Source organism: Pongo abelii, chromosome 15, assembly GCF_028885655.2.
Source record: "Pongo abelii isolate AG06213 chromosome 15, NHGRI_mPonAbe1-v2.0_pri, whole genome shotgun sequence".
NCBI classification, from domain to species: Eukaryota; Metazoa; Chordata; class Mammalia; order Primates; family Hominidae; genus Pongo; species Pongo abelii.
In genome coordinates, this window is record NC_072000.2 from 58,453,667 (window position 1) to 58,475,285 (window position 21,619).

At 38.6% G+C, this 21,619-nt stretch overlaps 1 protein-coding gene across 1 annotated transcript; it reads right to left on the minus strand.

The window, feature by feature from the left end:
* Positions 1–6,350: 6,350 nt before the first annotated feature.
* Positions 6,351–21,145, minus strand: CNIH1 (cornichon family member 1). The gene is given in 5 exon segments (NM_001131632.2): positions 6,351–7,265; positions 9,689–9,832; positions 11,851–11,963; positions 16,110–16,178; positions 21,011–21,145. Coding segments are annotated over 5 exon segments (435 nt in total). The 5' UTR covers positions 21,092–21,145; the 3' UTR covers positions 6,351–7,237.
* Positions 21,146–21,619: the final 474 nt, after the last annotated feature.

A 21,619-nucleotide genomic window follows, 5' to 3' on the forward strand; every position in this document is an offset into this window, starting at 1 on the left:
CTCCCAGTACTGGATCAGCCCCAAGGGTGTTTATTCACTATCTGCTGGAACATTTTCAGAGACGAGGAATTCACAGGTTCAGACAGCTGCTCCACCTTTTTTCCGCCCTAGGAACTACACAGAATGAGCTTAATCCTTTCACATTTATTTCATAAAGAATTTAGCTACAGATTAACAATTTCCAACTCTCTCACTCTTTCACTTCCCCCATACTATGAAACCTATCTTTTTTCATCTTTAAATTCAACTTTGAGTTACCCAAAACAGTCATTTGGGCTGTAGACAAGGATCACACACAATGTGTCAAACAGACACACTTGTTTTAACAGTCAGTGGTTTCAGCAGGGCGTACAGTAGTCACATGGCTCTCTTGGCTACTGGTAATTACAAGTGTGAACCAATGGCCATTTGGCAATGACCACCAGGTTGCAGACTCATAGGCACTTCCACAAAAGACAAAGTTTCACCACATCAAAATTTCATTTTTAAATAATTATTCAATGACTGGCTGGGCATGGTGGCTCACGTCTGTAATCCCAGCACGTTGGGAGACCAAGGTGAGCAAATCGCTTTAGGTCAGGGGTTTGAGACCAGCCTGGCCAACATGACGAAACCCCATCTCTACTAAAAATACAAAAATTAGCCAGGTGTGGTGGTGCACGCCTGTAATCCCAGCTACTTGGGAGGCTGAAGCAGGAGAATCGCTGGAACCTGGCGGGGCAGAGGCTGCAGTCAGCCGAACCCAGGGTACAGAGGTTGCAGTGAGCCGAGATCACACCACTGCACTCCAGCCTGGAGGACAGAGAGACTCCGTCTCAAAAAAAAAAAAAAAAAATCATGCAATGACTAAACATCTTATTTTGTCTCACACTACTCTTCTTGCTGCTGCTGAACTGCTTGAATTTCATTACAAAATACTGCAAAACAATGACCAGCCCTGTTTGGGAATTTCAGAGCACTATTATATATTGTAATATAAAATCAATATATTAATAGAATCATCCCTTGGTATCCTCAGAGGATTGGTTACAGGACCCCCCCACCCCACCCCCAACAGCAAAATCCATGGATGCTCAAGTCCCTGATATAAAATGGCATAGTATTTGTATACTTTAAATCATCTCTAGTTACTTATAATACCTAATACAATGTAAATGATGTGTAGTTATTATACTGTATTGGTTTTATTCGTATATTTATTTTACAAATAGTCTTAATCTGCGGTTGAGTCAGCGGATTTAGAACCCATAGATACAGACGGCTGACTGTACTTTTATACATAACGCTGCTTCTAGAACTTTTAACATTTTATGAGGATACTAAGGAAGGTAGGAGGATCACATATCCCAGCAGTATCTAAATGGTTAACCTAGGGATTTCATTTTCTCATATAATTAATACCAAAAGTTATAGCAAAAAAGGCTTTTTTTTTTTTTTGAGACGGAGTCTCGCTCTGTTGCCCAGGCTGGAGTGCAGTGGTGCGATCTTGGCTCACTGTAACCTCCGCCTCCTGGGTTCAAGCGATTCTCCTTCCTGTCTCCCGAGTACTGGGACTACAGCTGCGCACCACCATGCCCGGCTAATTTTTTGTATTTTTAGTAGAGGCGGAGTTTCACCGTGTTAGCCAGGATGGTCTCAATCTCCTGAGGTTGTGATCTGCCCGCCTAGGCCTCCCAAAGTGCTGGGATTACAGGCATGGGCCCCCGTGCCCGGCCCAAGAAAGGCATGTTTTTTAAGTACACACTGTAATAACAGATTGGCCTTCTTCATGATTTTTGTATTATAACCATATACAATTTAAAAATCACAATTTCTATTAAACCTTAGACAGTCATTGATATTTACATTAGCCAATCTTTTACAGACAGTCCCCAATCTACAATGGTTCAACTAGGGATTTCTCAACTTTACAATGGTATGAAAGAAATATGTATTCAGTAGAAACTATAGTTCAAGTATTCACACAACCATTCTGTTTTCACTTTAAGTACAGTATAATGTTTGAGATATTCAACACCTTATTATAAAATAGGCTTTGTGTTAGATTATTTTGCCAAACTGTAGGCTGATGTAAATGTTATGAGTACGTTTAAGGTTGGCTAAGCTATGATGCTTGGTAGGTTAGGTGCATTAAATGCATTTGCAACTTAGATTTTCAACTTACGATGTCCGGAGATAATTCCATTGCAAGTTGAGAAGCATATATATTATCATTCTCCTAACATAAATACGTAACTTATTCACGAATACTTAGAAAATTGAGAGAAAATATTGGCATGGATTAATCAAATACTTTAATAATCAACTGAATTTTGAAAGTATTTGCATCTCTCAATTTCCACGGCAAGTGCTATTTAAGCCTCTACATTTAAAAAGCTTCAGTAGGCCAGGCGCAGTGGCTCATGCCTGTAATCCCAGCACTTATGGGAGGCTAAGGCAGGCAAATAGCTTGATCTCAGAAGTTCGAGACCAGCCTAGGCAACATGATGAAACCCTGTCTCTACTAAAAATACAAAAATTAGCCGGGTGTGGTGGTATGCATCTGTGGTCCCAGCTACTTGGGAGGCTAAGGTTGGAGGATCACTTGAGCCCAGAGGCTATAGTGAGCCATGATAACACCAATGCACTCCAGCCTGGACGACAGTCAGACCCTGTCTCAAAAAAAATTAAAAAATTTTTTTAAATGCTCGACTAAACTACTTTAATATTAAGTATAAGGGAAAACATCAACTATTCTATAACAGAGAAACATGCGATGTCAATTACTAAAATATAATTGTCCAGTTAAATATTCCAGCATTCCAGGGAAAAGTATTTTCTCTACCTAACCTGTGTGATATTCCCCAAAACAATGAGGAAAGAGGGCGGAGAGAGAATCAGAGTCCTGGTCATACACAAACTAGTGGCATTTGAAATTGATTTAACACACAGACTCAACCATTATGCATAAACTACACAAGGAAACATTTAAGACAGTTTTTATTAAATACAAAAGCAAAATAAGCTCTAAGGAGTAAGGTAGGGCTACTTAAGGGCATTTTCTGTGGACAGCGGGTACAGCACCATTAAGGTTAGCTTAGATTTTAACAAATCATGAGCAGAGACAGCTAACTACATGTTATGTTTCTCTTAGTAGTTTTAGGGTCTGCCTAGTAATCAAGAAATTTTACTTCTCCAGAATACATGAACATGGTAACCAAAGAAATGTAAATATTTAGAAAAAGCACTACACAATAAAATTATGAGATGCAATTCTTATGCATGTCAAGATGTTCTCTACATCTTCTACAATGTGCATTAACAAAATTAATGCAGATAAGACCTTCACTCCAACCCCAAAGATCTTACATGGTTAATACTATTTTCCAAAATCAGGAGAACAAGCTGCAGTTACTTCTTTTAGATATTTAGCTTTAGAACTTTGAATTTCAAAGTAAAATTGTTATAAGAAAGCTAGTCAATATATTTAACAATAGAACCACTCTTTTACTTTTGACATCATTCTGAGGTATTAATTCAGAACCATCTTCCAAGCTATACTGGTAGCACCACAGACTTACTAGCTGCTAGTCATACTGCAGATCAATGATTGGTTTGAGCAAAGGAGCTTAAAATGATCTAAGGCTAGCATGATTAATAGTTTCCAAAAAGGATGAACAAGAGTACTTTTACGAGCAATGCTAGATAAGGTATCCATGTTTTTCTTTCCCCTAAAGAATGTTGTTTTAGAATATTTTTGCCATCAAAATTTCTGATTTACAATCATAATATACAACTGATTGAGAGATGCATATTTATGGATGTTAAATGATATAAATAAGTAAACTAGACACATACTTTTAAATATAGATCATTATTTGAGTGGGCTTGATACACTGCTAGGATATAACCACACCTAAAGTGAAAGCTCACCCCTACAGGGTATAAGTGATACACAGAAGTCATTATTTGCACCATGGCAATATTCCATGAACTCTATTCATAAACATAGAAGGAAAAGAGAGGTGTTGTACAAAGGAAAGTATTTTGCTGGTTTCAAAGCACATACAACTTTATTTCCTTTCTATGTAAATATTTGACATAGCTTAAAAATATATTGATTTGGGGAGCAGAGAAGAGCTCTATGAGAACTGTTTGCAGGAGTGGTCATCAAGGTGAAAACACTGAACTGGCTTTAAAAAAGACACATACTGCAAACTGCTGTGTACTTTGTTGCCATGTGAGAGACCATTATCTGGGTACATGAACTTCACTGGTAGGTCTGTCAGTTCATGGTACAATCAATGAGGCTAGGAAACTATTACTAATACTCGATCCATACTTAAGTCAAAAGTGGATGGTCTTGGTCATTTCCTATCACTTCCCTTTCCCACGAAAAATAATTCAAACTTCAAACAAATTAGCAGTTTGTCCGTAGCCTGGGACCAAACCCTCCTCTACCCTGGAATAAGGAGTGAGGAATATCATTAAGCATTGAGAAAACTGTCAAACATCATTAATAATATTTGGATATGAGTGTTCAAATAATTTCTACCCCATACCTCCTTAGTATTAAAGGGCCATATTGCCACGATATAGTATTATTACTCAGTAAAGTAACTGCTAAACAGACATTTATTATGTTAGGGTTTTAATTCAGGACAATCTGTGGTATCCATAGCAACAAAAAGTTGTTGGTATAGATATAACCACAGTGTTACACTAGATGCAATAAAATAGACACAAACGGGGAAAACAATTTCCTAGAGCTAGAAAGCTTTTAAAAATAAAGCACATAATACCAAAAGTAACTGTAATAAGGAAAAAAAAAAAAAGAGTACCTAAATGAACAGCTGTTGCTGCACAGGGAATGTTTAACACAAACTGAATTATAAACCCAGGCTAACCATGCCTCAGCTGAACCCACAGGAATAATAGGCTAGGGCCACCCCAAAGAGATTGATGTGGAAAATAAATCCAGAGCAATGAAAAGAACAAGTCGGATATTGTCAGATTCAAGTATTTTGTTTCTGCTTTCTCTTGGTAAGTGATCTAATTCATAAAACACTGACATGGTAAAAGTGGGTAGACATTAGGAGAGCAGGTACTCAATCTTTTAATCACTTACATGCCTAGGAACTAACAAACTACCACAAAGATGGGTGAAACTCACTGTCAATCATCTTTGAGGAATCAGCTGAGGACTACATATCTTATTTGGGAAACATGAGAAAATGGCTTCCACAAATTCCAACCAGTAAACTTACTCCTGGAGAATATTCTGGAATAGATTATTAAAAGGATGTTTGTTAACACTTACGAAGGAGTAGTGTTTGCTAAGAGAGGCAGGGTTCACGAAAATATTTTGACAGGAATACTCAAGTAACAGCCCCAGGAAACCCATCTGGATTATAGAAGACTTGGCCAGGTCTTGCATGATCAGAAAGTCCTTGTGAACAAGAAAGAAAAATAAGTGCATGCTGATGTAATCAGGTGGACTGGAAACTGAATGACTGCCTGTGCTCAAAGCATGAATCTTGAGAGCCCAGCAAGTACTCAATAAATAATTTGTTACATGAACTTACGAAGAGTCAGATCCCTCTAGCTCTCCAGACTGTAAAATACAAGGTCTTTAAAGCTTTCCTTGTTATGGAACAGTTTGAGTCTCTTCAGTCTTCTGGTTCTACATCTCTTCTTCAACATACTCACCCCCATTACCCAGAATAGTTAACAGCTACTCTCTCCCAACCATGGGAAAGCACTGAAATAAAGCATTTTTCACTAGTAGAGAATAAAACAGCATCTAATCCAACAAGTTCATAGAGTAAGATTTCCACAAACACATCCATAAACTTCCTTGATCATGTGAAATTTCTATATATTGGTTCTCTTTCTTTTGATCCTCTTCTCAAGAAACTTCCGAACCACTTATTTTATTTTCAACTGCCTTAACTTCCTCATCCCAAATAAAGCACAAGATTTATTTATGCTTATGAAAACATGCAAGCCATAATTTACCTGCCTTACAAGCAGCAGCAAAAACTCAAATTTACAAGCCATTTTACCTCAAAACTGACTGTTCCAAAAAGGAAAAATAAAAGTAAAATATTTTAAGTGCCACCATAATTTTTCTTACTCGGTAAGAGAAATGATGATGTTATGCCATCCACATTTATGAATCTTGTCAAATGACAAAAGAGGTTAATGTGCTCGGCATTTAAAAATTTTCCTTTTTAGATCTAGGCATGGTATTTTTCAGAAAAATCATAATGTAGTACTTCACTTTTTAAAAAATGACAGCAACATGTCTTTATCATGGATTAAGCAAGTTTAAGAAATACTATTTTTAATCTCAAACAATGCACTGAAAGTGAGTCTTAATTTCAGAGTTTTATTGTATTGCACTAAAGGAACAGCAGGATGGTTATACAATTTTCTCTCATTCAGTTTTGAAAATCTGAAGTACCTGCAAATTCTTAAGAATACCTTTACCACCAGATTAGAACAGTAAGCATAATAACCAATTTCTTAATAAGTAATGTCTTACAAATAAAAACACATTTAAAATAGCTTTAAATGCATTCTTCACAAGTAATTCAGCATATATTTTTATATCATGTTTACTTATGCTTAAGAATTAAAGCAAGTATATTTATTACTCTGATGGAAATATGGGAAATCTCTCATTCATGCAATATACAGGGATAATATTCAAGCGAAGGGAAAATTCCCGCTTTTTATTTTTGTAAATGTATCCATACATAATCATCTACATGACAGATGAGGAAACCCATGAAGTTTCCCACTAGTCAGATATACATTTTCAGTTCATCAGAAGCACCTGATATCTACAGCTAATTTATAATTAGATACTTTTTCAATGAGACCAAAATGAGCCCTACAAGTTCCTATAAACAAAAGCTTCCAATGTACTAGGACAGTCAGTAATTAATGCATCATTCAGAGGATTATGGCTGTTCCTTAAGAAGTGCAAGTTCAAACCTGTCAACACCAGAGGTAATCATTTTATATTAATTTATACATAATACCATTTAAAATCTTTATCCGAGTATAACATATGAAAACAGTCTTTCCACAAGCAAAAAATGTGGAAACATTTAAAAAATAAGGAGTCATTTTTTAAAGTAACTGATCAGATTCCACAGGCTACTCTTGGACAGGATCTTGCTGGATAGAATCCCTTCATTTGGTGGCTTTTTGCATGCACTTAACTGGACCAATTCTTCTGTGTGTTGTTCTAAGAGCTCACCAAAACATAGATCATGCTGAAAAGAAGAAAAAAGATGTTAATTTGAACATTCCTAATTATTAAAAAAAACTCAGAGCATGAGAGAGTATGCTTTATATAGCAAACTAGTATCACAGAAAATGACAAGACTAATGACAAGTTCACAGTGATTTTAATTTGCATTTATGGACTGTTGCCTAACATAGGACTTGGCTCAGTGCATGTGCTGTAGTTGTCCCCTACTCCCTTCCAATTTTAGCAAGTAGAACAGCACAGCTGAAAGCTTAATGGGGGATCAGAGCTTAGAGAAGCCATCCAAACATCACACACTCTGGAGTCGTGTCTAATAATAGAATGAGCATCTCTGGAGGGCTCACTTTACGCCAGGCCCTGTTAGGTCTTTTATATACATTACCTCCCTTAATCCTCCAAGCAGTCCTAGAAGGCAGGTACCATGTGTATCCCCACTGTATAGAAAGGAATGATCAATCAAGGATCTTTCCCATTACAGAAAGGATCTAAGCAATAGCAACTTTTAGGAAGCAGTTAAAAAAGAAAAGGGGGGAAAACAGCAAAATAAAAGGCAATGACCTTTTGATTTAGGTTTAAGAACTGCCAAGGGCAATTCTACATAGAGTGATATGGGAACCACATAGGGGCATGGTTCAAAAAGCACGTATCTCTAAACAGAAATACAAAGGAGTTGAACAAGCTCGATAGACAATCTTAAAACAGAACAAATGTCCTGGTGCTACCATATCCTGGTGAACATTTTCCCACAACTGCACATCTCCAACTTTATCATTTATTCAATCATTCATGTCATTTCTTTCATTCAACAAATATGTTTGAAGTGCCTATCATATACCAGCCCATTCCAGACATTTGCTATGGAAACTTACGAAATGAAAATTAACAGGAAATTAAAATGACACGTAGAATTTCACTTTTCAGAGCATTTCTTTGTTTCATAGATGAGTAATATCTGCATATGCACTAAAGGATACTCATTTTCACAGTAATAGCTTCTAAAAGCATAAAAATACCAAAAATACCTTTTTCCTAAATTTCAGTCTAACCATTCATCTTTTTCTATGATGGAAACTTATGTACGAAGAGAAATATGAATATGAATATAAGCCTATCTTAGCAAGTTTTCAAATAATTAAAAAGAGAATGGAAGCTTATGCTGTTTTTTTAAAGCTTACAGCTTTTTTGGAAATATTCTGAAAATCAAGGAGAAAGCCCTCTCTAGTTGAGTATGTATTAATAAAAAAAGAGAAAGTATTTTATATAAGTGATTTGTAAAAGTATATTCACACAGCTTAAAGAATATATAATTCTACATTTAACAGTGTCCTTTTCTAGTTTTAATAAGCAGTCATTTCACTGCACCTACAACACACCTACAGCAGTGGTTCTCAACCAGGACAATTTTGCCCCTCAGGACATCTGGCAATGTCCAGAGACATTTTTGATTGTCATGAGGGGGGCAGGAGGGTGCTAATGGCATGTAGTGGGTAAAGGCCAGGGATGCTGCTAAATGTCCTATGATATACAGGACAGCTTCCCACAGAAATTCCCACACAGCCCAGAACCATCAACAGTGCTGAAGTTGAGACACCCTGACCTAGAAAAACAATGAGTCCATCAGAGTATAAAACGAAAAAAATCAGGCTGGGCGCGATGGCTCACGCCTGTAATCCCAGTACTTTGGGAGGCCAAGGTGGGTGGATCACCTGAGGTCGGGAGTTCAAGACCAACCTGGCCAACATGGTGAAACTCTGTCTCTACTAAAAATACAAAAATTAGCTGGGCGTGGTGGTGCATGCCTGTAATCCCAGCTACTCAGGAGGCTGAGGCAGGAGAATCACTTGAACCTGGTGGGACGGAGGTTGCAGTGAGTGGAGATCGCACCACTGCACTCTAGCCTGGGCAACAGAGACTCCGACTCAAAAAAAAAAGAAAAAAAATCCGACACTGCACCACCCTGTAAGGTAGAACTACTTCTTTCATTCATACCACTCAAATCAAGCAAATCAGAAAATAAAGGGCAGAGCACACCACTTACGAAGAATGATAAGGAAAAAATGAAACATAATGTCTGGAGAGACCCTGAAGACAAGCAGAAACTTCTGCAAACTCAAACATCCCCATCCTTCAACGACATCACTTTGCCATGGAGAATGAGGACCATCCTTTACTGACTGAATGTGTCTGAAAACTTATGAAGCAGCATCCCTGACCAAACCTTCTGCCTCTGATGGCAGGCTGGTTTACTGCCTTGACAAGCACCAGTGTGGGCCACGCTGAATGTGTGTGAATTTGCTGGTGTGCACCATGCACACTTAAGACACTAAGTTATTCTTCGAATGGATTTTAAGGTGTGAAAACCATAATGCCTGCAAACTTTTAAAGCAGCAAAGTGAAAGCATATTTCATTTTACCTTTTCAACTTACCCGTATAGGTAGTAAAAAAATGCTAGAAGATAAAAAGCTAATTTGCACCATCCTTCCTTCTGACAATATGCTAGAATATCTGCATTCATGATGGTTGTAGGGTCATAGAGTCCTGGGCCACTCATCACTGGTCTACTCATATACCTGGAATAAACACAGTCTATTAGGCATTCAGAAAGGGCAGCAAACGTTCAGATAAGAAAGCAGGTCTTTCTTCTAAAACATCTGTTACGAGAGGTGGTCCATACAGGGAAGCATTCTTTTACTTATGGGTAAAATGCTTTCCTTTTACCATCTTAATTTTAAAAGTAGAGCCCCTAAATGAGCAGAATGAGATAGCTAAACAAGTTTCATCTAGTCTCTGCCTTTTCAGAAATCCAAGAAAAATAGGAAGAACTGTAAAAAGAAAATACGTGTTTTGTTTTTACTTATCTTGACATAATTTTAGACTTACAGAAAAGATATAAGAACCTTTCACCCAGATATTCCAAATGTCCATTTTTACTATATTTGCTGTCTCCTTCTCTTTCTCATTCTGAGTACTGTTTTTTTTGTTTTGTTTTTTTGTTGTTGTTGTTTTGAGACAGGGTCTTACCCTGTCACCCAGGCTGCAATATAGTGGTGCAATCTTGGCTCACCACAATCTCAGATTCCTGGGCTCAAGCAATCCTTCTGCCTCAGCCTCCCAAGTAGCGGGGACTACAGGCACACGCCACCATGCTTAGCTAATTTTTTTGTATTTTTTTGTAGAGAGGGGGTTTCGCCATGTTGCCCAGTCTGTTCTCCAACTCCTGAGCTCAAGTGATCCACCTGCCTCAGCCTCTCAAAGTGCTGGGATTACTGGCATGAGCCATTGTACCTGGCCCTGAGTAAATTTTTCTTTTTTTGAGACAGAGTCTCACTCTGTTGCCCAGGCTGGAGTGCAGTGACACGATCTTGGCTCACTGCAAACTCCACCTCCCAGCCTGAAGCACTTCTCTGCCTCAGCCTCCCAAGTAGCTGGGTTTACAGGCGCCCACCACCACTACTGGTTAATTTTTGTATTTTTAGTTGAGACAGGGTTTCACCATCTTGGCCAGGCTGGTCTTGAACTCCTGACCTTGTGATCCACCCACTTCAGCCTCCCAAAGTGCTGGGATTACAGGCGTGAGCCACTGCGCCCGGCCAAGTACATTTTTTTCTGAATCATTTCAGAGTCCACTGTAGACCTGATACCAGTTTACTTCTAAATATTTCTTCAGTATATGTCTCCTAAAATCAAGGGCAATAAGGTTTGACATGCCTATTTAAAACAAAAACTTCTTTTTTTTTTTTTTTTTTTTTGAGACGGAGTCTCGTGGTCGCCCAGGTTGGAGTGCAGTGGCGTGATCTTGGCTCACTACAGGCTCCGCCCCCAGGGGTTCACGCCATTCTCTTGCCTCAGCCTCCCAAGTAGCTGGGACTACAGGCGACCGCCACCTCGCCCAGCTAATTTTTTGTATTTTTAGTAGAGACGGGGTTTCACCGTGTTAGCCAGGATGGTCTTGATCTCCTGACCTTGTGATCCACCCACCTTGGCCTCCTGAAGTGCTGGGATTACAGGCGTGAGCCACCGCACCCAGCCAAAACAAAAACTTCTAACTCTATATACGGCAGATATTACTATGGAAGTTATAAAATATTATCTTTTACAAATAACCAAAATTAGTCATAAACACAGAAAGAAATTAGACACATACTGTACATTTTGACTTATCTGAAGTTCAAGGACAAGCAAAGCTAATCTAAGTTGATAGAGGTCAGTGGTCTTGGGAGGTGTGGAGGGTAACTGACTAAGATGGGGCACAAGTAAATGCTCTGGAGGCTACAACTGTTGTGTATCTTGATCTGGGTGGTGGTTTAACAGGTGTATACATATGTAAAAATTCATTGAGCTATATACTTCAGACTTGTGCACAACACTAAGTTATACTTCACTTTTTTAAAAAAATTCCTTTAAAAATAAAGTAAGCTCTATAAGAGGTATTGAAATAGTTTTTGTTCATCCACTTGATTTTTAGAAAAATAAATGCCAGCTAACCTTCCATTTTTATGTAGATGACTAGCATGTAAGATAACCATATCAACCACAGTATATTTAAGTTTTAATTTAAAAAAATATTAAAAGTGTATCTAAATATTACCTCCAAATATGATATGCCAAGAGGGGCATATTGAGACCCAGTGTAAGCCACTCTGCTGCACAAAGAAACATGACACAGAAGAAAGCATGGATGAGGTACTCTGGGAGTACAAGCTGGAAGGAAAACACAAGCCAGTTATCAAAATGCCTCGCCATTAAGTCAACTGCTAATCTGAAAAGCAGGTGGCAACCAAGTTTCCATAATGAAAAATCACTGTTTTCTTAGACTCAGAAATAAAAGATGCTACTGAGTTTTATTTCCATGTTTAACTTTTTACCAAATAGGATTACAGGCAAACTGACCAGAGCATATAGCTTGCACTAACATAGTAAGATACATGACTTAAAATTCAAAGCTCAAATTCTTGGAGTAATAGATCAAACTACATGAAGTTACCACCCAGATTGTTAAACAATTTGCTAGTCAACTAGAATACTTTTTCTTTTCACCATTCAACAATGATAGAAGTACAAAAATGAGATATCTGATCACATGCAACATATTAAAAATTCCACAGAAACAAAACTCCCCTTTAGAATTTTACATATCAGTGTTTTTAAGCCTTTAACAGAAACCAGAAATGCTACATACACAATATTTAGCAAACCACATTGCATTCCCACAGAAGTAATTTTTTAATGGAAAGCCAATCAGCCAATAATCTCAGCACAGTGAGGGGAAGAACACTAATATGCACAAATGTAAAAGATTTGCTTTCTGCAATGTAGGAGGGAAAAGACTGAGTTCTTAACCATGAAATTAGGATTTTCCAGGTTCCCAAGTTCTCATTCTTAGGTGGCCTTTCCATTTCTTTACCCCTGCTTGCCAACAAAATGCTACAGACACAACAGAAGACCAGTAGAAGCTCAGAACCCAAAAACAAAATAAACCTTTTGGTAGTAGGTAGTATTAAGTGAAGAAAAATTAATTCAAGCAAAATGCTTTTTATAAAATGACCAGGAGTTAATGCTTTATGTTAAATTATCTTTCTCATCCTTAGGATTTCAGCCTGAGGACTTTGTTAAATAAAAATACCAAAACCTCTCATTGCAAGTTTCAGCCAAAGTATCTCCTGTAAGTCACAGCTACAAAGCCAGTTTCTCAATGTTTACTTCATACCAAATGGAAATCATATGAATACTTATCATCAGATCACTCCTGAGGGGAAATCATGGCTGTAGATATTGTAATCATACTACATACTCAGGCCCATTTTCTCATACTCCCAAATTACTCTTTCCAATTTAAAGCTGTAGAGGGAACTTTTTAATAAATACTATTTTAAAAAAAAAAAAAATCCAGGTAAACAACTCATCCACACCACTAACCAAATATTTTCTACAAACTTAAGCAATACAATAACAAAAGATAAACTCTGCATATGTACCCAAACTTCTAAATAACATTTAAGCCAGCATCTATTTAAGATCAAAGTTCTCTAAACAAGAAAAGGGCCATAGGACTCTGAAACTCAAGGACTATAACCAGAACAAACCAAGAAAAATATACATTCTATTAAGAATTCCACTAGAGTTGCTTTTATAATACTTCTTTAAATTACAGACGTTGTCTTTAAAATATAAGCCTATTTCAGCCCTAAAAAGCCAACTGATATCTAACAAACAAATCCTCATGAAAGGTTTTATCCTACACTTACAGACTGAAGTATGGAAAGAATGATTTTGAAAGCATGACCCCCTCCCGCTCTTAATATTATTTTAATAAAAGTGTTAATTAAGATAATCTACAACTCTACCAGTTCTAATATGAAACAATGTCATTCTCTCCCTTCTCCTCAAAAGGAGTCCAGAAACATTTACCACCCAACTCTCTTAAAAACCAACCTTCTCCGAGCATTCTTTAATGACAAAATTTCCCAATAAGAGACACAAAAATTATTCAATTTAGGAACCAAGGTTCAAACAGAAACTAGTATCCAGAAAAAATACCTCATGCAAATATGGCTGAAATGATAGCATTTAAACATGCAAAATATAATATTCTCTTGTTAAAGTTCACAATTTAAAAAATAGTGATATTTGTCTTCCCCCATACTTTGGCAGAACTGTCAAAACAAATTTAAATAGGGAAAACTGTCAGATGCACTGCTATTCAGCCAATTATCGGCACCCTATCCAAAAGGCAACCTGTGCTGCTATAAAAACGTCCTTCAACCTCCTGCAGCATTAGGATGTCCCAAGCACATGTCTCTTCTCAGTGAGAATTTCTTTCCATTAAGGAAAGCCAGGAATCGCACATTACCTGTTAAAATGAAACCTGTCCCTCCTAAATTTACAATACGTTAGGAAAATACAAGAACTTGAGCTTCAAAAATTAGGCTGTCTTGAATTCAAATTCTGACTCTATCTTAGCTGTGTAACATTCGGCAAAGTGCTTTAACCTGGCAAAGCTTCAGTTTACTCTCCTATTCATGAGATAACAATATACCTACCTCAGGATTGTCATGAGAATTAAATTTAAAAATTCAGGCAAAGTGCTTAGCACAGAGCCTAGCACCCAGTAAAATCCTCATCTGATTTCAGATATTTTTACCTTCATCATCATTTGGTTATTTGAAGTAATGAAAAGACAAATAGCATAGAATACTATTAATAAACAGCTATCAAAAGGGGAAATTTCAGTTTCTTCATTTCCTGGTAACAACTTCAACTACTTAGGTTAAGATGTTTTACAATTAACACTTAATACTTTCCAACAGAAGGCAAATTCATCTTCTTATGTCTTGTTTCATAAAAGCAAAGAAACAGCTAATAAATTAATACTTTTAATTGTACCTACATCAACTCTTATTGTAACAGTTCTCTAAAGACAAACTAGAAATCTCTTCCACCACCCACATTTATCTGGGAAACAATAATAAAGTACCAAACTAACTTTCTAGATGCTTTTCCAAATAAAATCCCTCTAGCACACTAGTGCTAGTACACTAGTATGCTAGACAATTAAAATCTACACAAACTCTCCCCTTCGTTAAGTAATTTTTAAAGTTGAATTACTGTATTTTATTTCTTGAAGACATACCCACTGCTTTCTTATAAACAACCAACCTTTCAATTACTGACCAGTCAGGCAAAATCAAATACACAGGCTAAAGGAGTATCTTCCTAAATGCAGTCAAAAATACAAAAAACAAACTGAGTACCCTGGTGTGCGCCTGTCATCCCAGCTACCCAGGAGATTGAGGCAGGAGGATCACTTGACCCAGGAGTTTGATACGAGCCTGGGCAATATAGAGAGACCCCTATCTCAAAAGAAAATTTAAAAATACATACATATTTTTTTTTTCAAAAACCCTAAGCACAATGGAGCTACATTAGCACTAAATTCATGATGACTCAAAACTTAGTGTAATTCAGGCCTGTTTTAGAAACAGAAAGTAGATACACACTAGAAATAACTACACAGACATTTGTATACAAATTGTTATCTGCAAAATTATGGCACTCTAAGTCCAAAGAATGGCATTGCTGCGAGATCCCAGAGCCCCCAGAACAGAGCTATCCACCTAACAGGCTCTGAAAAAACATCAGCTGAAAGAATGACTCATTTATTCCAGAATATGCAAACCAAAGATAAAACTAGATATGGCAGATAAGTCCACACTAAAGATTTCACTCACATACTACCTCACAATAAGTCACAACCCGAGAATCATGTCACCATCTATTAGTCATTTTATGTTAACCAACTTTCAAGTACTGCACCAAATAATTTCATATAGAAGTGCCTATGGCTATAACATAAAAAAACGCATACGCATTTAACAGCTTTCCCTACTTGACTGGGACAGCAAGCATATATTTGCATAAAATATGAAATTTCATGAAATCATAAACCTCAACAGGCATATGAACGAGCACACTGAACAAAACGTTACAAATACAAATGCCCTAACCCTCCCCATGAAATGAATATAGCATTAAAACATTTAACTAAAAAGCAGTACACACCTTTAATGCAATTTTGACTCTTTTAATCTTTTTGACCTTTTCAACTGTCTTTGGCCGACAATGTAAAAAGCAGATTGGAAGAATGTTAGTATGACAGCTGACAAGATCACCAGCAGATTAATAATAGAATAGTCAAGCATGACAGGAGAAAGAAGATTTTTTAAATTCTGCCTATTTCAAAAAGTACAAATATATTATGCTACTCAGAATACTGGCCATTTTCAAATTACATCAAGTTAAAAACAAACATTTTTAAAATCTAAAGATAAATCCTATATTATAACTTACGGGATTCAGGGTATTACACTGGTCTATAGGATTCTTGTAATCAGTCTTCAGCTCATCAAATGCTATAATCTAAAATAAAATTAAAACAGTTAGGATCACTCACTTTAATTAAAAGCAGCAACAAACCTGCCCCATCTTCAAATAATTATTAAAGTTAATAAAACAAGAACAAAAGTACACCAAGATCACAAATACCAATTTACAGTAAACTCATATATGACAAAAAGAACCAGAATGCGATTTAAAGTGAAAGCACTCTTATCTCAGTATCACTAAAATTTGGTATTACTGTAATAAATACCTTCAATTTTCAATTTCTTCAATGCCTCTGCTCAAGTTATTTCAACTTATCTCTACTTGAAATAATCTTCTGAGTAGAAAAATCATTTCAACTGTTTATCCAAATTCTTCTTTATCCTAAAAAAAAACAAACCTTCCTATGTCAACTTCTTTCTGCAGGCTCTCCTAACTCCTTTGGGCAGAAGTAATTGCATCCTTGTACACATCTCCACACAGCATGGGACTCTATAATGCCATCGATACAGCTTTTCTCACACTGGAGTGTGATATTTACACACAGGTCTGTCTGCCCCTCTACACTCTCAGGGAGAAGGACCATTTTTATTTATCTGTGCATGCTCCTCTTCCTTTGGCACAATGCTCAGTGGGACACTAGAGATGGACTTGAACTCTTCAATGTGTTCCCATTTGTGCCCAAACACATACATTTCTAAGGATGCTTTTGTCCACACTCTGGAGGAATATGGCTTCAACCTCAAGGGTCACTAGAATGTACATTAAGAGTCAAAATAGGGACTCTGCACCACTTTGTGGCATCATTTCAGGTGACAAAGAAAGAAGACAAAGGCAGCAAGTTGATGGGGGAGCCATTTTAGTTGTTAACACTACTCACCCCAGGGACACACAACCTAAGCTACCCTTCCCCTAATGAGTTAGGAATAGTATCTTTATATGTGAAAGTGTTGCTCAATATTATCAGTAATCAGTAAAGTTGCGTATTTCCATCTTTTAACATGACTATTTCCCTGTTAAAATTTAGATTCATAAAAAGACGGTTTTTTTAATTTCTAGAGTTCTATAAAATTCACCAACCTGCCCTAATAAAAACTCCAACCAAATAGCAATAGAAGGAAAATAATAAAACATTAGAATGTAATCTCTGAAAGAACAAAGATTGTTGTATTTACTATTATGTCCCGGGACCTAAAATATAAAATACTGCCTGGCACATAGTTAAGTGTTCAATAAATATTAAATGGAAGGAGGGGGTAAAAAAATAGCACTAGGGATTAAAAAAAAAAAAATGCAGAACTCACCGGGGGGATTTCCCTTGGCTAATGACACCTAACACAAATGTTAAAAACATAAATGTGTAATTAGAAAATACTAATTTCTGATTACTTATGGACATTATTAGTCTGCTACTTGACGTCAGCCGTGGTATATAACCCCAATGCATTTTAGTAATAAAGCTCAAGACAAGGATCATAATCCTAAGTACTTGTCTATAACAAGATCCAACTTAACAGAATACAAAACTTGTCTTTAAAACTGACATTTAATTGGACATTTTCTTCAGGTGACTTCAAGGGAATTTTTTTTTTTTTTCTAGAGACAGGGTCTTACTCTGTCACCCAGGCTGGAGTGCAGTGGCACAATCTCGGCTCACTGCAACCTCCACCTCCTCGGTTCAAATGATTCTCCTGCCTCAGCCTCCGGAGTAGCTGGGACTATAGGTGCATGGACTACAGCCACCATGCCTGGCTAATTTTGTATTTTTTGTAGAGATGGGATTTTACCATGTTGCCCAGGCCGGTCTCAAACTCCTGAGCTCAGGTGATCCACCTGCCTTGGCTTCCCAAAGTGCTGGGATTACAGGAATGAGGCACTGTGCCTAGTCACAGGGATTTTTTAAGTATGTTGTTGAATGGGTTTCTCTTTGAGTGCTATAGGCTAGAGTTTTTGAACCTCTTCTGAGAAGATTCTTTAATGATTTTCAAATCTTTTTGCAGCTATGTGGCTGAGCAAAGACACCCACAAAATTTCCCACAGAAGTATAACAAAAATAAAACAGCTAAATCCCTAAAGATGCCCAAGTACACAATTCAGGATACCTTCCAATTTGGTACACATCTTTAAGGAATGACTTCTAAACTTTTAATTTTTCAAACAATCTATGCTCCCGACTCTATTCTCCACAGAGCATCAATGACATGAATTAGGACTAAATTGACAGATATAATCATCAGCATAAAAAAACATTCTCTAATACAGTGATTAATATAAATAAGATTTTTGGAATGTAATTTAAAAATTGTAAAATGAGTCTTCTGAAAGATACTTCAACTACCTGCTAGAGTTTGGTTTAACTCCTCCAAATCTCAGGTTGAAATCTGATCCCCAATGTTGGAGGTGGGATCTAACGGGAAGTGTTTGGGTCATGGGAGCAGATACCTCCTGAATGGTTTAGTGTCATCTTGGAGGGAATAAATGAGTTCTCCTGCTATTAGGACCCAAGAGAACTGGCTTGTAAACAGCGCCCGGCACCTCCCCCTCTTTTTCCTTTGCTTCCTCTCACTATGGGATCTCTACACACTACTCCCCAACCACGAGTGGAAGCAGGCTGAGACTTTCACCAGATGCCCAGTCTTACAGCCAGCAGAATCCTGAGGTAAATAAACCTCTTTTTTCTTTGTAAATTGCTCAGCCTCCCGTATTCCTTTATAGCAACACTATAAACACTATAAAGGAATGGACTAAGATACTATCTAAGATGATAAACATAAGGTTATATGGATAATAGAAAAATTAAAACTATCTATTTATTTAGGATTGTTTCCAAAAGGATACTAATTCTCTGAAGAAATCCCTAAGCATAAAAGCTCTCCATGAATCTGTGGTATAATTTTTTTTTCATTCTATAACACGACTTAAAATTATTTATTTCACCCAGACACGCATTCGTTTAAGCTGAAATTAAATTACCCATTTTTTGAAAGTGCAGTTCAGGTTTTCCTTAAGCCAAACACAACCTGGTTCAAAACGTAAAAATGTGAAAAAGCCTACCCCACCGCTCTAAGAATCCCCATCATCCCAGAAAAAAGGAACACCCATCAAGCAGAGAGTGACTTAAAGCTACATCTACAGATGGAATGGAACCACACATTTTCTTTTTTTTTTTTTTGAGACGGAGTCTCGGCCCAGGATGGAGTGCAGTGGCGCCATCGCGGCTCACTGCAACCTCTGCCTCCCGGATTCAAGTGATTCTCCTCCACCTCAGCCTCCCGAGTAGCTGGGATTACAGGCGCCCACCACCATGCCCGGCTAATTTTTTTGTATTTTTAGTAGAGACGGGGTTTCACCATGTTGGCCAGGCTGGTCTGGAACTCCTGACCTCGTGATCCTCCCGCCTCGGCCTCCCAAAGTGCTGGGATTACAGGCGTGAGCCACTGCGCCCGGCCATGGAACCACACATTTTCATCAGAGGCCTACTAAGGCTGAGCTAGTCTGTATCCCAAATTATCTTAGGTATTGTTCTTCCATCAAAGCAGGGCTGAAGATGCTCTTCAAATTACTGCTCCTACTGACAAGCATTCTGAGGTAGCAGTTATTTCCGACACAGTTAATAGCCTACACAAGTATTCCTGATTACAATAAGCAGTCAGGTCCTAAAATAATTATAAGCATAATCACACTGCTTAGCAAAAAGGAATGGATTTGTGATATGCTTCCACTTTTGACACTTTTTTGCACAAGACGCTGATGCTGTTTAATCATTCTGCCCCTCCGCATGTTTCATAGAAATCCTTGTTACTGGCATGATGAAACCTGATTTAAAATCTACATAAGAGTGAACGTGGTCATTCAAATTAAAAGCAATATTCCAGAAGGTACTGGAATATGGGGAAAAGAGAAGCAAGTATGAGATAAATTTTTAATGAATGATTTCCAGAAGGCTCTCAATGCTTTTAATTTTGTTCTAAAGCAACAGAAATTCTTATCTCTGTAGAACTATGTCACAGGGAACTTACGACTTTTTCCTTAGAGGGACCAGTAAGGCTGTGCTTCCACTCTGCAATAGTGATGATGATGTGTGTAACAGAAATAAATACTGCCCCAGAAAAGCTTAAGGTTTCTGAGCATCTCAAAATCAAATGAAAACTCCCTCTACTAAATCAAGCAATCCTGAATATAAGAGTGGCTTGGAAAGCTGCCGGTTGAAAGTCCAGCGGTCAAGTATGATTTGGTGGGGGAAACGCGGACATGCAATCAACAAAGTAATCAATCGAACTTGCATCAAAGTTCACCAGGAAACAACAATCTGGAAAAAGAAAAAAAAAGTGATTTGATTTGAAGAGCACCCAACAAGTGCTGAAAAGTAGAGTTGGAAATTCACCCTAAGTAGGTTACATTTTGGCCACAGTTCTGTGGAAACCCTAAAAGAAAGCCAATCTATATTAACAAAAATTCGGAAAACTTCATTCACACTACGCCCGTACCACCGCGCCGTCGACATCCTCCCAGGGGATGCGGGGCCTTGGGCCGGCAGAGGTCCGTGCGAACGCAGCGCGGAACCGCGGGCGCCCGCCTGGACCGCGGCCGCCCCACCCAGTCGGGGAGGAGTAGCGGTGCGCGCGGCCTGTGCCGAGACGCCGCCGGCGCATCCACCTGGCGACCGCGCGCCCCGGCTCCTCCAGTACCCGCGGCCCCCAGACCGCGGACGGAGGGCGCGCAGACCCTTCGCCGCGCGGCCCGTGCCAGCCGGGCCGCATCCCCGGCGCGCAAAGCCCCGGCGGCCGTGGTGGCCCGGACCGCGGGCCCGGGGCGAAAAGAGGCTGTGTTGCCGCCTCGCCCTCCTTCCCCCAGCCCCAGCTACTCACGTGCCAAATGGCGAAGAAGATGAGCGCGGCAGTGAGCAGCAGCGCCAGCATGTAGCAGAAGGCCGCGAACGTGAACGCCATGGCTGGGGAGGAGGAGCGGGGAGCGGCGCCGTTGCCAGCGGAGAAAGGCGGCGCAGGGCCCTCTGGGTAAAACCATTCACTTCCCCCGGGCACAGCCACGACCGCCGCAGCTGCCGCAGCGGCGCCAGCCCTCTCAGCGCGCCTGCGCACTAGCCCAGCCGCCCCGGCGCCCTCTGATGGCCGGAGTCTGCGTTGCACTGACATTGTCCGCACAGTTGATTGATTTTTCCTTCCTTCTTGCGTTTATTCTTTCAACAAATATTTATTGAATGAATGCCTAGTTTGTTACAGGTACCGCGCTTCTCGCTTCAGATACAAAGATGAATAAGATAGTACCTACACTGAAAGAACTTAGTATAGTACCGGAAATGAACACCTAAATAAATAATTACGTTATTATAACCCCGTAAACGGATGTGTGTGGGATGTTCTGAAAGGTCGAAGAAGGACAGCCAGCCCGCCCTGGAGCATTTAGGCAGGATTCCTGCTGTAGGTGTTTCCTAAGTTGGCCTTAGATGGTGATAAGTT